General features: G+C 47.6%; 1 protein-coding gene across 1 annotated transcript in view; it reads right to left on the bottom strand.

The window, feature by feature from the left end:
• Positions 1-17,753, bottom strand: part of LOC146858448 (double C2-like domain-containing protein beta) — a 602,492-nt gene that overhangs the window by 33,431 nt on the left and 551,308 nt on the right. The window contains exon 4 of the mRNA XM_085649370.1: positions 5,629-5,710. Within this exon, the coding sequence (XP_085505496.1) occupies positions 5,629-5,710 (82 nt within the window). The remainder of the gene's footprint in view (positions 1-5,628; positions 5,711-17,753) is intronic.

Here is a 17,753-nt window from a genome sequence, read left to right as displayed (position 1 = left end):
CCTTAACCCAGTTTCACACCGTCCTTACTTCGCTGTATTTTCGGAACAAATACTTTGGAGCATCTCTTTTTTTTGGGGGGTAGATGGTTGTATGTCAGTGGGCTTCTGTGCACATGTAGTGTAGGTGTGCACGTCTCTGGGTATGTGTGTTCTTGTTCCTGGGTGGGGTTGTCTTTGTGTGCTCCTGTGTGAATACTGATGTGCATATAGTACATTTCTTTAGGAATGCGCCCTAGTATGCTCCTCTGCTGGGCGTTTGTGTGAGTGCAGGTGTCTGTGTTTGTGTGTGTGCGCGCGCGTGCTTGTGTGTGCGTGCCTGTGAGACTGCATTTAAATGAGGACAGAGAAGGTTAATGTCCTATTACTTACCGGTAATCTTCATTACTCCGGGTCCCGTAGTCCTCGACACCGTCATGGACTAGTGAGATGTAACTATCTCGCTGACAGAAAAAGAACGAAGGAATGCTGGACCTACCCTTCCCCCTCCCACTGGGAGTACATAAGGAGTACCGTCCCAGCATTCCTCCTGAAATACCAAGCCATAATGAAGGCCGGCAGACAGGGAGGGAGGGAGGGAAGTCATGACGGTGTCGAGGACTACGGGACCCGGAGTAATGAAGATTACCGGTAAGTAATAGGACATTACCCCCAGGTCCCTCCGTCCTCGACACCGTCATGGACTAGTGAGAAATACCAAAGCAAACCCCGGCATTCATACTAGAAAACACAACAAACCACCAGGATAGCAAACAAACCCAGAGATTTATTGGAAATAAAGCAGAAAAACAATCAGGAGCGAACAGAGCTCAACACCCCCAATGCAAAACCTCCATCATCCCCCAACAGATTGAGAAGGCGATAATGCCTGATGAAAGTATTGGAAGAGGCCCACGTGGCAGCCCTACAAATCTCAGAGAGAGGAACACCCTGAACCTCCGCCCAAGAAGCAGCCACCCCTCTCGTAGAACGACCCTGAACCCCCAGAGGAGGAGGAGAACCAGACAGAGAGTAGGCCAAGGAAATGACTTGCTTCAGCCAACGGCCGATGGACACAGAAGAAGCCTTACTCCCAAGGGAAGCCGCACCAAAGGAGACAAAAAGGGAGTCCGATTTGCGAAAAACCGCCGTACGGTCCAGATAAATGCGCAAAGCCCTGCACACATCCAACAAAGACCACTGGGGACCACCAGGAGAATCCAAAACAGAGCCCAGGGCAGGTAAAACCAACTCCTGACACTTGTGAAATTGCGAAGCAACCTTCGGTACAAAAGAAGAATCCAGTCGGAGCACCACACCCTCCTCTGTGAAGGAAAGAAAAGGAGGCCGAGCCATCAAGGCTCCCAACTCCCCAAGACGACGAGCAGAGGTGACCGCCACCAGAAAAACCACCTTGAGAGTCAGAAATTTTAAGTCCACCACATCCAAAGGTTCAAAAGGAGGACTGATTAAAACTCGCAGGACCAAAGGCAAATCCCACAGGGGAAAAGAAGGACGAGGAACAGGCCGAGAAACAGTAAAACTGCGAAGAAGACGAGAAACCAAGTCCTCAATATCCGAAAGGTTCCCCCACGGGGAACGAAAAGCCCGAACAGCGGCCCACTGGGCCCGCAGAGTAGACACAGCCAAACCCTTCTCGAAACCTTCCCACAAAACTGAAGGACAACCTGCAAGGAACAGAACAAAGGGGAGACCCCCAACGTCGAACACCAACGGTCAAAATTACCCCAATGCCTATCATAAGCCTTAAGGGTGGAAGGCCGCCGGGAACGCTGAAGAGCCACCGCTAAATGTTCCGGGAAACCGCGCCGTCTCCAACCCTGCCTTTCAACTTCCACACCGACAACCGCAACCGGAGAAGCGACAGGGACGGGGAAGACCGAAGTGGAGACGGAGACAGGGGAAGAAACCAGGGACCCTGCACCGCCAAAAGACGCACCGTCGGAAACCAAGACCTCCGAGGCCAAAACGGCAGGACCGCCACCACCTCCCGATCCTCCTGACACAAACGGGCCAGAAACCTGGGAACCAGAGCCAGGGGGGGGAAGGCATAGAGGAGACGCGACGGCCACGGGAGAGACAGAGCGTCCACCCCCCAGCAACCCACCTGCAGAAACCGGGAGCAAAACCGAGGGAGCTGAGCATTGTGCCGGGAGGCAAAGAGGTCCAGAAAGGGACGCCCAAACCTCCCGCACACAAGCCGAAACGCAACCGGGGTGAGAGACAACTCCAGAGAGTCCGGAAAGCACCGACTCAGGGCATCCGCCACAAAGTTGTCCACTCCCCGAAGATGAACCGCCGTCAGAGACAGCAGATGGCCCTCCGCCCAACAAAACAGGGGCACCACTATCGCATTCAAGGAAGCCGAACGAATCCCCCCTTGATGATTCAGATAAGCCACCGTCACCATGTTGTCGGACCGCACCAACACGTTCCGACCGAGCAACAGAGTCCGAAAACCCATCACAGCTCGGGATACCGCCGTGAGTTCTCTCCAGTTGGACGACCGGCGGCTCTCCAGGAGGGACCAACGACCCTGAAGGGAGTGAGATTCCAAGGTCGCCCCCCAACCCAAGGCGCTGGCATCCGATGTCAAGACCAGAGAAGGAGAAGACTGCAGGGGCAGACCCAAAGACAGATGATCCCTCACAGACCACCAAAGAAGAACCGGGAGGACCACCGGAGACACAGGAATAAGAACGTCCATGTCGCGGGACAGGGGATCCCAGAGAGACAGGAGGTACACCCAAAGGGGGCGCAGATGAAAACGAGCCCAGGCCACCGTGAAAACTGTCGCCGCCATCAGACCCATAAGACGCAACCAAAGGCGCACCGGAAAGGCACCCCCCACCCGGAAACGACGAGCAAGGGACACCAATGTCAAAACCCGAGGCTCGGGGAGGAACACACGGTTCAGATCCGAACGGAAGCGGGCCCCAATGAAAACCATGTCCTGCGACGGCGTCAGCTGACATTTGGGCAAGTTGATCAGAAACCCATGGGCCCGCAACGCCGAGCACACCACCTCCCTGGCCTCCAGCAACAGGACCCGAGATGGAGCATGGATCAACCAGTCGTCTAAATAGGGGTACACCATCACCCCTTGGAGATGAAGCCACGCAACCAAAGGCGCCACCACCTTTGTAAACACCCTTGGCGCCGACCGGAGACCGAAAGGCAACACCATGAACTGGTAATGACGCCCCTGAACACAAAACCGTAGAAACCTGCGGGATCGAGGATGGACCGCAACATGGTAATACGCATCCTGAAGATCGAGGGTACACATGAAGTGACCCGGCAGCACTAATGGAATCACCCTCTGCAAGGTCTCCATGCGGAAAGGAATCCTGGCCACCCATTTGTTCATGACCCGCAGATCCAAAATCAAGCGGAAACCCCCCGTGTTCTTTGGAACCAGAAAGACCAGGGAATAGAAACCCAACCCCATCTCCAACGGAGGAACCTCCTGAATGGCACCCTTCCGAAGAAGGTCCAGAATCCCGAGAGAAAGATGGGACCGCTTCACACGACTCGAAGGCCAAGGAGTCGGCCGAACACCCGAGTCTGGTGGAGGCGCTGCAAATTCCAGGACATAACCCTGGCGAATGATGTCCAACACCCAGACGTCGGAACACGACTGAACCCAGGCATCCAGGAAGAAGTGCAGCCGCCCTCCTACCAACAACCCGGGAACCACCGCCAAAGAGTCAGGAACGCGGCTTGGCAGGAGGAGGGGACTTAGCCTTACGGTCCCGACCACGGCCAGAAGCAAACCTACCCTGGCCTCTCACAAACTGCCTACGAGAAGCAGGGCGAAAGAAAGATTTGGGTTTAGAAGGGACAGGAGCAGTAGTAGAGACTTTAAAAGAGGAAGAATGTTTCTTTTCTTTAAACAACTTGTGCAATTTCGTCTCCAACTCCCCTCCAAACAACATCGTACCCTGAAAGGGCAACCTCAAAGCGCATGCCTTCTGCGCAGAGTCAGTCTTCCAGTCCTTGAGGACAAGACTGCGACGAGCAGCCACACAAGCCCCCCCGGACAGAGCAGAAGCACGCACAACGTCAAAGGAGACATCAGACAGAAGCTCCACCTGACGCTCAATTTGCTCCAGCAAGCCAGAACAGTCCGTGGCATTATCCATAGACTGATAGAGAGACTTCAGGTCAGACAACAGGGACTGCGACACATAAGTCCCGTAGATGCCTGCCCTCAAGGCCAGGTGGGAGCCAGAATACACCTTACGGAGCGCCACATCCGCCTTCTTGTCAACCGGATCCTTCAGAACAGCATCTTCAGCAAGGGAAGTACGCCCCACCAAACTAGCCACAAACGAGTCAATAGGAATTGAATCAGGCAGTTCAGTGGCCATATCCTGCAGAGGATAGAGTTTCGTCATGAATCGAGGAATCAAAATGCGATCAGGATCAGCCCACTCGCGCTTCAAAACATCTTTGATGAAGGGATGGACAGGCACATCGACAGTGGCAGCACTCTGAAATTGACGCAACAAAGGGCCCCTAGAGGTACTAGGCGCGTCTCCGTCAGGAAACCCCATGTTCTCTTTAACATGCTGCACAATAATAGTCATAGTATCCTTGTCCACATATTTGCCCTTCAACTCGTCATCCCCCAAATTGCCAGCAGACTCATCGCCACTAGAAGCTGAAGAAACAGGAGCAGGACACCTGCTACGGGAACCAACATCACCCATCTCAGTCAAGGTTTCCCTGATTAAGCGCTTAATATGCGCATCAGCACCAGCATCACGGCGCCTGGACCTGGCAGGAGAGGGAGACCTGGAAGCACTAGAAGAAGAGGAAGACCTCTCCCGGTGATGTCTTTTCCTGGAATGCTTTCCCATCGTAAAGAATACACCAGACACAGCAAAAAAGCCAGAGATAACAACCGCTATGCGGTACTCACCCCAAACGCTCGTTATAACGAGTCTCCCAAGCCGGTAACCTCGAGGCGCCTGACTTCCGTCCCCACGATCAAAAACCGGAAGTCAGGCATGACGACTTCCGGCCGGGGAAGGAGCTCCAACCAATCCAGAGGAGCAACACGGCCGCGCCCCCTAGCAAGCCCAGCAGGCCAGGAGAGGCGGCCATCGGGCCAAGAAGAAACCAACGCGGTATTACACCGCCGCGTGGGACCAGGAAATGGAGAGGCCCGCGCCACTCCCCCCAAGCCCAGCAGGGAGGGAGAGGCCAACAACGAAGGGCCGCCGGCACCAGGTAAGAACCAGCGGCCACAACGATAATCCAGAAAGAAGGCAGGAGCGCCCCCGCTCCTGCCGCGTCCTCTTACACCGTCAGGATGACAGAAAAAGAACAGGAGGAATGCTGGGACGGTACTCCTTATGTACTCCCAGTGGGAGGGGGAAGGGTAGGTCCAGCATTCCTTCGTTCTTTTTCTGTCAGCGAGATAGTTACATCTCACTAGTCCATGACGGTGTCGAGGACGGAGGGACCTGGGGGTAATGGCTTGAGATATCCCTGCAGGGAGCCGGACATGTGATTTATGAGCCAATTTCCTGCCGCGTGACCCTTTCCCTGCCAGTACTGGGCTGTTCCGTGGCCGCTCGCGCGCTTGCTGTCACTCTGCCGCCGACGGCACCCTTAGATTACCTCATTGAACTCTGGATTTAACGTTTTCTTCTTCACAGCCGTCTTGTGCTTCGATTTCTTGTCCTCGTCTGGCTTCAAGTATCTGAAACATGGAAAAAACACATGCAATTATTAGATGCCGCTTGACAAGGGGTTTCTTTTTTGGCGTGCATGTATTGTGTCAGCGAAGGAGACAAATGTTTATACAAATACAAAGAGCCTTTTGCTATCTGTCCAATTAGGGTGCCTTACAACGTCAAAGTCTGACATCGGTTTTCCCACAGGAGCCTGTTTCCCTCTAAATGATGGGGAAATTCGTGGGACACTTGATCTCACGGAAAGCCTCCACCTACCTGCTCTGTTCAGCAACCATTTGTTTTAACTCGGGATGCTTAAACCTTGAAATGATGCACTTCCATGAACTGAACAAGCATTGAAAATGCAATAGGTCTCGCCTTTGATTAAGTTAAAGCCATTTGCTTTGCTAATGGTTTTGTATAGCGAAGCAAATGGCTTTAAGTTAATAAAAGGCGAGACCTATTGCATTTTTAATGTTTTTTTTTTTTTGCGTGCCCGGGACGATTTTTTATCCCAATCCAAGCCTGCCTATAGGCCAGTACTCGTACAGAATAAATGTTTGCCCCACACTGCCAATAATTATGCAACACTGCTTAACAGCGTGATTGTACTTAACAAGCAAAAAACGAAATTATGCGGCATAACAGATTTAGCACCGACCAAATTGGAGCCTGCAGTAAGCAGGTTGCACACCGAGGACACAAAGGTGTGTTTAATAGGTTCCGTTTTGGCTCCATATTCCACTCAATTATTGGGTATTATAACATGTTCTTAACGAGTATTTTCGATATGGAATTCTTCTGATTCTCAATAGAACGTGCAATACATCTCGGATACACGTATGTTCTGGTGTGAACATGGGCTTCTATTGAATTCTCACGGGCATATTATCAAGCCCATTATCGCCGCTTTAGCGGCAGTTTTCTGCCGCTAAAGAGGCGATAATTTTAACGTCGTGCTTGATACTATGCCCCTTGGTGAGAAGGAGGAACAGTATTAGGGGCATATTTACAAGGGCTGTAAAGCCAAAAAAGCGGAGATAAAAAAATCGACCTATTAACAAGAGGGTACTAACATGCATTAGCGCATGTTAGTACCCTTTTTGCCCAACGCCTCCCTTTGCATCTCTAATGAGATGCAAAGTGGGCGTCACTGGGCAGGACAACCTTGTAAATATCGCTGATGTGCACATCCCGATATTTACAAGGCTGCCAACACATTTTAGCAGATGTTAGTTTTGGGCGAAAACCGCTGTTTTCGCCAGAAACTAACGTCTGCTAAAATGTAGATTTAGGCATACCTATAATGGAGGTGGATTGTGCTAATATGGGTCGTATCAGCAAGGTTATCGCCGTTTTGCAGGGAAAATCGCTGGAAAACCAGCGATGTTCCCTGCAAAATGGCGATCTACCCGCTGTCGCTGGTAATTATATCGCCCTGGGGAAGCGCGTTGTAAATAACGCGCTAACACGGCGATATAATCAAGCCATGGACGGCAATAAATAGAAAAGCGCTAAGCGCGCTTTGCGTCTATTTATTGCCGTCCTTGTAGATATGCACCAGTATTAGTGCGGTAATTACTATCGTAACATGGTCTTTGTGAGCCCTCGTAAAGGCAGTCTAGCTTACCTTCACTCTTCCTACTATACCCGTTCCCATAGACACATTGCACTCATTCATCCATTAATTCATTCACACATTAAAAATGCTCGTGTGCTCAATCCACCCACCCCACCTAACCCCCAACCCAACACGTCCCCTAAACATGTGCACATGCCATTCCAGCGCTGTCCCTGTGCAGTCCAATTCTTAAATGCTAAAGCTAAATGATTCGGGGGTCTGCGCCACGTGTCCTTCCACTTGTTCCAAACAAGAGAGCATTCTCGCATCGAGCCACAAAGCCTTAATTTCAGCAGCCACCTACAGTCTGGCAGCCAAGTCCAGGCCACCTTAAACTAGATGAGTGCCAGAGCGTGCGGGGAACACTACTCGAACTCCGACACCTCAGTGTGAGTGCTCCCAGAAGTCAGGCATGGGACTGCAGGCACCAGACCTGGTTCCAACTCCTGAGGAAGAAGTATCAGTCAGGGAGCCACAGCTGGCTGTGGTCCCGATGCACACATACCTTGGCGGGGGTGTTGTCAACCCTCCCACCTCTAGCACACAGCACTTAATTTACATTTCGAAAGGAATCGTGCCCCGCATAAAGAAAAAAAAAAGACGCCACACCACCACCCCTGCTCTTTTTAGCAGCCAGCCTAACTAACTTCCCTTTTACTTCTTCAGTTCTAACCTTTTTTGAGCACACTAGAAGCGTAACAAATGGTCTACAATTGCCCGTCTCTAAACTACAAATGTCACCAAAATGTATAACAACACAGAAGCATTCATTATAAAACTCGCAATATAATGGAACACCTTTCAGCTACACAATAACCAACTGCCTGTGTACACACAAGGGTACCTATTGCATTGCAACACTTTTCAATCGATCTTATAAGCATCCCATCTAAAACAGAGGGCTACAGTCAGACCAAGACACCCTCGTGCACAACATGGCATTAACGCCTTATAGCTGGCAAAACCAAGCCATCTCAGCAAGCCTACCCTGCAGCGCACCGGCAACACAGATCCCCAAACCATTCAGACACCATTGAACATTTCCTCACCCAAACATCGCCCTGCAAGTTTTGAGCTGGCGGACGATATTGTCTGGACAGCAATCTGCATACAAAGGCAATGAATGGGGAACCAGCAAAACAACTCAACGAAAAACCGTGCAATCCTTCAGCACATCCATCTACATACACAGATATGAGCACGATGAAGCTTATTTTACTTTCACGTTAACCAACACTAACCATTGCTCAACCAGGCCATTAACAAATCCCTGAGAAAAAACAAAGGGGCATATTTACAAGGGATTTAACTCCGCTTTTTTGGCTTTTAAAGCCAAAAAAGCGGAGATAAAACTATCGCCCTATTAACAAGAGGGTGCTAACATGCATTAGCGCATGTAAGCACCCTTTTACCCAATGTCTCCCTTTACATCTCTAATGAGATGCAAAGTGGGCGTCACAGGGTAGTACAACCTTGTAAATATCGCTGATGTTCACATCGCGATATTTACAAGGCTGCCCCAGCATTTTAGCACATGTTAGTTTTTGGAGAAAACTACTGTTTTCTCCAAAAACTAACGTCTGCTAAAATGCAGACTTACCTATCCCTAACATTGGGGTGGATTATGCTGCTACGACCCTGTGGGTCGTATCAGCAAGGTTATCGCCGTTTTGCAGGCCAGCGATAATTATCGCTGGCCGTTGATAATATGCCCTGAACTTCTTTCAACCGGCTGGGGCACATTTCAAAACCATAAAAGAGGCGAAAACATTGAGACCACTGCAGCTCTATACCAATAGCAGAAATCAGTAGACAAATGGTAAAAATCTAGCAAACGAAGACTCACAACCAGTGCTTTAAATGGGCCGGTACTCACCGGTACTGAGTACCGGCACTTCTCCGTTTTCTCCCATTGAGTACCGGGACTTCTCCTTGTGTTAAGAGAGTACCGGTACTCCTAGTGGCATGCTGTGGTCAGTCTCTGGGTTATGGGCGCTTGACAGTTAATGTCGAGTGGATTGCGACGCTAGGTTGCGGCTGCAGCCCTACACTCAGAGCCGGCATTTGTTAAGATAGCGCCTTAGGCGGAGAGAAATTTGGCGCCCTTGCCAGTCCCTGGATGAGCCGTGACTGCCCTCTGAACCCAAACGCCTCGGGACCTCCCCAGCTTGAGGAAATATGAATTTTGTGATCAGTTATGTCCCCTATCGTAGACCCCAACGGCTCCATGTACATGCTATAAGTACATGTATGTTCCCTCCTGCTCCAGTTTTGAAGACGCAAATATATGTGCGTCCACCGTCAACATGTCCTCTTTCAGATCCACCATGAATGGGTCAGATATTCCTTTCCTAAGTATGAAAGGCCACCGACTTTATGTGGTTCACTTTCCACATTTTACAGATTCAGGCGAGTAGGCCCGAATTCTGTCATCAAGCCTTTTCCTGCCTTCTGCCTCTGAAAGCTCCAGTCTGAGCCTGCATCTGTGAACATGAACTTTGTCTTACTCCCTGCGCGGCTAACGGTGCCTGATCCAGCCCGTCGCCTGCCAAAAACTGTATTTCACCTTCAAGATTATCTCCTCCGCCCCTCATCCGATGCATTCCTGTCTAGCTGTTTAGGTAAACATTCCTCCAGCTACCGTGCAAAGGGCCAGGCCTCGCTGTCCTCATGCAAGTAATTCATAGCCCTGTTACCATGGAATATTCCTACCCCCTCGCATCTAGTGTAGACACTTAGACGCTTGTACACGCACTAACAGTCAGTATAGTCAGTATAGAATAAGATTCTATCCTAAGAGACCTCTCTTTTTGGATAACACAGTTCTTCAAACATAGGATATTAGATATGATTTGGGATTAGGTTGACATAACCCCAGACTTCTGTCTCCACATGTAGAGCTAAATGTCAAGTCCCCTTCACCCTCTAGTTGCACGTCAATCACACGTCATGCGGCTGCGCGCGCATCTCTGCCAAATATTTCTGCTGACATTGCAGGATTCCCTTATGGATCCACCCACTTGTGACATCATGTATAATGACGTTTTTCTAGTTACGCCTATTCTAGTTACGCATGCATATTTTATTTTGTTTTATCAGTTGTTACGCCTACTACATCTGTTTCACTGTAATGCCTTTTCTATAAAAATGATTACCTGTCAATAATATATGCCCTTCCTTCCTGAACTTTCGTGGTGATGGAATAGAATGCCTACAATTCGAATTGTATTCCTTTGTATAGGAATAAAGCCTTTTTAAAACCTCTAATACCACGGATTCTGCCTCTCATTTTACTGAGTTATTCTTAATAGACTTTACCGCATAAAAAATAGTACCGGTAACGAAATATTTACCACATAAATTGGCGCCCGAATAGGGACACTTTCTCATCTCACGCGCTGGCGGTGCGTTGCAGGCCCGGTCTCCTGCCACAGCTGAACGGACAAAAACGCGTACGCAGGATTTCCTGTATCTCCCTCCGGCCAAGCGGGGACGACTGAGGCTGCGATCAACACCCAGACGAGGCGGTGAGAAGTGCGAAGTATCCCGACCAGAGCCTAGCTGAGAGAGCAAGATCCGAGGTATACAGAGACCCGCCAGGTTCCGAAGTTCCGAGTCGAGTCGAGTCGAGTCCAGTCCGGTCCAGTTTCAGTTCCGTTCCGAGGCCTTCCGTTCTGAGCTACCCGGTGAGTACCATTACCGGGGAGGCATTTAACGTGCACATAGTCTGTGCCGGTCAAGACGGGTTTGGGTACACAAATCCGGTCTGCACTGTTTTAGCAGTGTATCTGTACTGTTTAGCAGTATATATAGTATGTTTTTGCATATAAATAAATATAAATAAGTATTATCTAGTGTCAGTATTATGTCAGTAACTAGTTTTCTATTAATTATCATTGTTCGTAAAAATGTTAAATGTTAAATGTTTTAAATACGTTCTATATACTGTGGTGTGAATGACTGTTCATTATTGTGTTTTTATAAAGTGTGTTCTAGTAATAAGGTCTAAAAATGCCGCTCTTTTCGAAACTAAGACAGATCAAAACTAGAAAAGGTGTACTTGAAGAAGCTGTTCCCATCCCACCAAGGGACACTCCAGGGTACTTTATGTATCATAAGCATGGCCTAGATGCCGTATTATTTCTTGATTTATGGGTGGACTACACCAAAGAATTACCAGAGAGTCAGAGATGGCCCGCAGCGGGGACCTGGGATGCAGATTGCATCCTGCGAGTAGAAGAAGAATTATGGAAAAAGAAAGCCAGACAGTCACAGAAAGATGCCATTGAATTATGGCGTAAAGAATCATATAGACGTACGGAAAAAGCACTCAGACAGGAAGAGAAAGGTAGAGAGAATTCCAATAAAACCCGAGAAAATCTATTACTTGAGGAAGGTACCCGAGTAAAATCAGAACAAGTAGACAGACAAAGAAACGCCCTTATGAATGGTATGTATCCACTTCTGGCCGAAGGGTTACCTAAGGCTACTCCGGAAATACCAAAAGACTTGCCACCTCCATTGTTTCCGATAAAAGCACATCCCAAGGGGCATCCCAGAACCGCAGAAGATGTTTTCCTTTCCTCTTATTTAGATGACGCAGCTCCCGAGTATGCTAATACCGCACCACATAGACCGCTTACCGATGGTGCTCATCGCCAAGACCCTCCGTCTGTACCTCCGCAACAACAAGCCACGTCCACCTAGACAGGATCAGAATCAACAACTAATGCCTCAGCAGGCACAACATAGGTCAGTTCCGCAACAACTAGCTCCGCAACAGGCAGCTCCACAACAGATCGTAGCACCACCACAAGCGCAGCCTATTGCTGCAACACAAGCAACAACACAACAGATGTATCAGTACGCACAAACAGATTATCCCGATTATCAGCGATACTCATGAGATAGCCTAGAGAGGGAAGTTGGCTTACCCCTTATAGAGGTTCCTGTAGACCAAGAGGGACCTTATGTACATAGTGAACTATAGGGGAAGACAGAAAGTTTTTACTCGATACAGGGGCAAGCAGAACAACTATAAGACGCAGTGAAGTTCCAGGGGCACCCCTCTCAGGCTCACAAAATATTTCCCTTGGATTCTCAGGAAAACCTATAATAAATGACGTAACACAACCTCTTCCACTTACAGTCGGTCCATTAACACGTACTACAGATTTATTGCTTACTAAATCATGTCCAGAAAACTTGTTAGGTATAAAAACATTGAAAGCTCTAGGAGCCATAATATGTTGTTCTCCGGAAGGAGTACGACTATTTTTACGTGACTTTAAAGGTCACTACGTATCCAGAGACATGGATCACCGACTGCAGAATTTACCTACACATTTATGGGCACAAGGCCCCACTGATGTTGGTTGCATGAACATTACACCATATCGAGTCACACTAAAGACAGGAGTGGTACTACCACGAATGCGACAATACAAGTTACCACCAGATGCTGTAGTGGCTTTACTGCAAATTATTGACGAGCTCATTGCACAAGGAGTGGTTGTCGAAACAGACTCCAATGTATGTAATTCCCCGATAATTCCGATTCTTAAAAGAACGGATCCAAAAGCTCCGCCAGTATACCGATTAGTTATTGATCTGCGCGAATTAAATAAATGCATTGTACCACAATACCCCGTGGTCCCAGACATCTCTTCATTACTGACAGCCATTGACTCAGAAGCAACGTTTTTCACTGTAATTGATCTCAAGAATGCTTTCTTTAGTGTCCCAATAGATCTGGAAAGTCAATATTTGTTCGGTTTTAGTTTAAACGGACGAAGTTTTAAATTCACACGCGCACCTCAAGGATTTACAGAGAGCCCCAGCATCTATAGCCAAGCACTGAAACGAGAACTTGACAGTATACACATGCCAGCTAACACTGCCTTGCTTCAATATGTCGATGATCTGCTGATCACCGCCCGAAGCGAACCTGAATGTGAAACAGCGTCACTGACGGTTTTGAAATTTCTGGCTGACAAGGGGCACAAGGTGTCCCCTTCCAAGCTGCAATTCTGTGTCCAGCGAGTTGTTTATCTTGGGCACTCGCTGTCCAAGGAGGGAAGGCAGCTTACACCCGATCGCATCCAGTTAATTGCTAACATGCCACCACCCAAGACACAAAAGGAGGTGCGGGCTTTTATAGGCCTCACTTCATACTGTAGGCAGTGGATCCCTCAATATGCATTTCTAGCAAAACCACTCATCCAGTTGACAACACAGGAGGCAGCCACATCGACTGTCCTCCCTTGGACTCCAGAACATACACATGCCTTTGAAAGCTTAAAGAAAGCTTTATGTCAAGCACCTGTCCTAGCAACACCATGTTACAGTAAACAGTTTACACTCTTTGTTACAGAACGCGAAGGTACTGCTTTGTCAGTACTCACTCAGGAACAAGCAGGATCACACAAACCATGTGCTTATTTCTCTAGTACATTAGATCCAGTAGCTCAGGCTCTTCCAGCGTGCCTGAAATCAGTGGCAGCAACAGCTTTAGCAATCAGACAAAGCGATGCCATAGTGTTAGGACATCAATTGACAGTACAAGTACCACACGCAGTAGAGGTTCTCTTGAACCGCACACAAACACAACACTTGACTATAGCAAGACTCACCGGTTACGAATTAACATTGTTTCAGCCACACATAGAAATCAGACGTTGTAATACGTTAAATCCTGCCACACTGTTACCAGTAGGCGGAACAGATCCATTGGCACATGATTGTGTCGAAGTCATTACTATCACGACGAAACCCAGACAAGACTTGACAGACATCCCTTTGTCAGATCCAGACTTGACATTATATGTAGATGGGTCATGTATGAGAACAAGTACAGGAGAGTTAGTGGCCGCTTACGCAGTCACAACAGACACTGAAGTCATTGAAACAAATTGTATTAACACTTTGTCAGCTCAAGCAGCAGAGCTCATCGCTCTGACACAAGCCTGTATTCAAGCCACAAATAAAAAAGTAAACATATACACAGATTCACGTTATGCATTCGGAGTCGTCCACGACTTCGGCGTACTGTGGCGAGAGAGAGGTTATTTAACGTCTCACGGTGCCCACATCCAACACGGACCCCTCATTCAAGCCCTATTAGACGCGATTCATCTACCTACTGCAATATCGATTATGAAATGCAAAGCCCACACAAAAGTTACCGATATCATTTCTCAGGGTAATGACCTAGCTGATAGAACAGCTAAACAGACTGCTCAGAATCAGACTCACACAACTGACATGACAAAGACAATAGTCCTGACACCAACACATTGCATGACAGTTAAGGATCCCGCCCTTGATGTAATTGACATACAGACACATGCTACACCAGAAGAAATAAAGAAATGGACTGAATTAGGAGGGATCCAAACAGATCAAGGATGGATGACGAAGGAAAAATCTATATGGTTTCTTCCCGACTCAATGGTCCAAGTCATCATTAACACTATACATAGTCCAGCGCACCTAGGAGAAAAAGCTATGCTAGACAGCATTCAACACATCTGGTTCAACAAACACTTGCGAGCCGCAGCGAAACAAAAAGTTCGTACCTGTATGATATGTTGTCAGTTTAATCCAGGTAAAAGCATCCCCGTAGAACAGGGTGGATTCCAAACTCCCGATCATGCTTTTGAAGTCCTCCAGATGGATTATATCCAGATGGAACGATGTCGAGGATTCAAATATGTTCTCGTAGTTGTCTGTGCTCTTTCCCGTTGGACAGAAGCATACCCGGTTTCAGATTACACTGCCCCGACTACTGCCAAACAGTTAGTTCGAGAATTCTTCCCACGGTACGGTTTACCACGTGTTGTCTATTCAGATAACGGTCAGCCGTTCTCATCCGAACTAATGAAACACGTTTTCCTTCTATTAGGCTACCAATGGAAATTCCATTGTGTCCGACATCCCGAGGCGGCAGGTCTCGTGGAACGTCATAATCAAACTCTGAAAATTAGGTTGTCCAAAATATGTAGAGAAAAAGGAGTTGATTGGATAGTAGCCTTACCAGTTGCGCTCTTTTACATGAGAATGGTAGCACATTCTCGAACAGGGCTATCCCCGTATGAGGTGATCTTCGGTAGACCACCAAATATGTGGGGGACGCCTATACCTCGTAAAATAACTGATGTTGACTGTAATATGCTGACAGATTACCTGGCTTCCTTGATGTCTGCACTACAATCTTGTCGTTCACAGGTATCCGCAGCTTTTCCCGACAATACTGAGGTGAAACCCCATGACGTGGTTCCTGGGGACCTGGTGTTGGTCAGGAATTTTGACCGGAAGACCCAACTGGATCCTAGGTGGAAGTCACCGAAGTTGGTTCTACTCACCACAAGGACAGCTGTGAAAATCGAGGGAAGGAAAGGGTGGTTGCACTCGAGTCATATCAAGAAATTTTATGGACTACCATCCAGTGTAGAAACTCAACCCTGTATTCCCTCACAGACAGACTCAAAGCTTCCCTTGGCTGAATTAACAAAAACAGAACTTTATAAACTAAAATTGAGGTCTAGTAAGTCAGACAATTTGATTGTTTAAGTCCTCTCCAAGGTGAATCGGTTGAATTTGTCTCTGACATGTATCCTCTAGACCGGAATAGAGAAAGAAATCATCAGATGCTGCTCAAGAAGCATGCGTATTGAAAATCATTTCGTAGTCACTGCACAGTAACATTATTAATTTTGTTTTTTCTAAGTCTTCTGATCATCATTGTCAGCATCCTATTGCACATGTATTACCCTATTTCTAAGCGTGCTTACAATATAACTGCAGAACATTCTTTTAGTGAATTACCTCCACATGAATTGTCTTATAGATTTGCGCTGCGCAACAACACATTCATTAGTATGTTACATCATTCCCATCAAACCAGCAATGCCACAAATTGTTGGATATGTGGCCGACTCCCTCCCTATCAGAACTATAAGGGAGTTTTGCCCCTCTTCCCCTATCCGTTCACACACAATGGCTCCTGTGGAGCATGGTTTAGTTTGATTAATTCCCTAGATTCAAATTCCGCAGTTTATCAAGACAACTGGGTATGGGGAAACCTGAACTTAGTTTTGCTTAAAGTCTGCTACCCTAACAAGGAGGGACTTCCCAAAAGAACAGGCACTGATCTAGAAAATGAAGTATATGGATTAGGTAATTTTACACTTAACCTCATGATCCTGAACGTTGAATCTGAAGCTACACCAATCTTGCCCGCCATGTCAGTATTCCCAGTAAAAGGGGAATTATGTGTAAGAAAGAATGGTTCCATACACATGGGCCATAGTAAATGCACCACTGTAATAAAATTCAGTGATCAAGGCAAGTCTACATTTAGAGCTTCCCGTCATTCCTACTTTATATGTGGCCAGACCGCATATATACGTCTACCTTTAGATTGGGATGGTACCTGTTACATAGCATTCCTTCTACCACCTGTTTTCCTAGCCCCTCCTGATTATCATAGAAATACCCATTTAGTATTACACTGAAACAGCATGGGAAAAATACACAGATTTCAATAAAGGTTTCTTTCCCTATATAGGTACAGTCACTAATAGTAAGCTGATACGTAGATTAACCAGAACCCTTGAAGCAGTAGTGAACGAAACTATTTCCGCCTTAGGCAATTTAACAGAAGAGCAGTCTGCTATGCGGATTGTTGTGCTTCAAAATCGTCTTGTCCTTGACGTCATCCTGGCCGATAGGGGCGGAGCTTGTAGGGTCATCGGATCAAGTTGTTGCATTTTCATACCAGAAAATTCGCCGTCAGTATATAAAGCCATAACCCGCCTTCATAAGATTGTAAGCCAGATACACCAGAGTCCAGGCACCTGGACTTGGTCCGGTTGGTTCTGGGGCGTGTTGTCAGCCTGGGGATGGAGAATGCTCTCCTTCCTAGGTATTGGCTTTCTCATACTATTCAGTTGCTGCTTATGTCTACAATGTGGGCCAGCGATTTGTGGTCTGTGTGCCACCTCGTGTATCCCACATCCAAGTTTTCGCTCAAGATCCCGGAAGAAGAAAGAAGAACAAATGATGTTATATGAACAGATCGACGGATTGATGAAGATTGATATCTCCTAAGGGTCCGAAGGGGACAAGGAGGGAATGAGGAAATATGAATTTTGTGATCAGTTATGTCCCCTATCGTAGACCCCAACGGCTCCATGTACATGCTATAAGTACATGTATGTTCCCTCCTGCTCCAGTTTTGAAGACGCAAATATATGTGCGTCCACCGTCAACATGTCCTCTTTCAGATCCACCATGAATGGGTCAGATATTCCTTTCCTAAGTATGAAAGGCCACCGACTTTATGTGGTTCACTTTCCACATTTTACAGATTCAGGCGAGTAGGCCCGAATTCTGTCATCAAGCCTTTTCCTGCCTTCTGCCTCTGAAAGCTCCAGTCTGAGCCTGCA

Source organism: Triturus cristatus, chromosome 3_2 (assembly GCF_964204655.1).
Source record: "Triturus cristatus chromosome 3_2, aTriCri1.1, whole genome shotgun sequence".
Taxonomy (NCBI): Eukaryota; Metazoa; Chordata; class Amphibia; order Caudata; family Salamandridae; genus Triturus; species Triturus cristatus.
The sequence above is the reverse complement of the archived record's forward strand: the minus strand, read 5'-3'. Positions and strand labels throughout refer to the sequence as shown.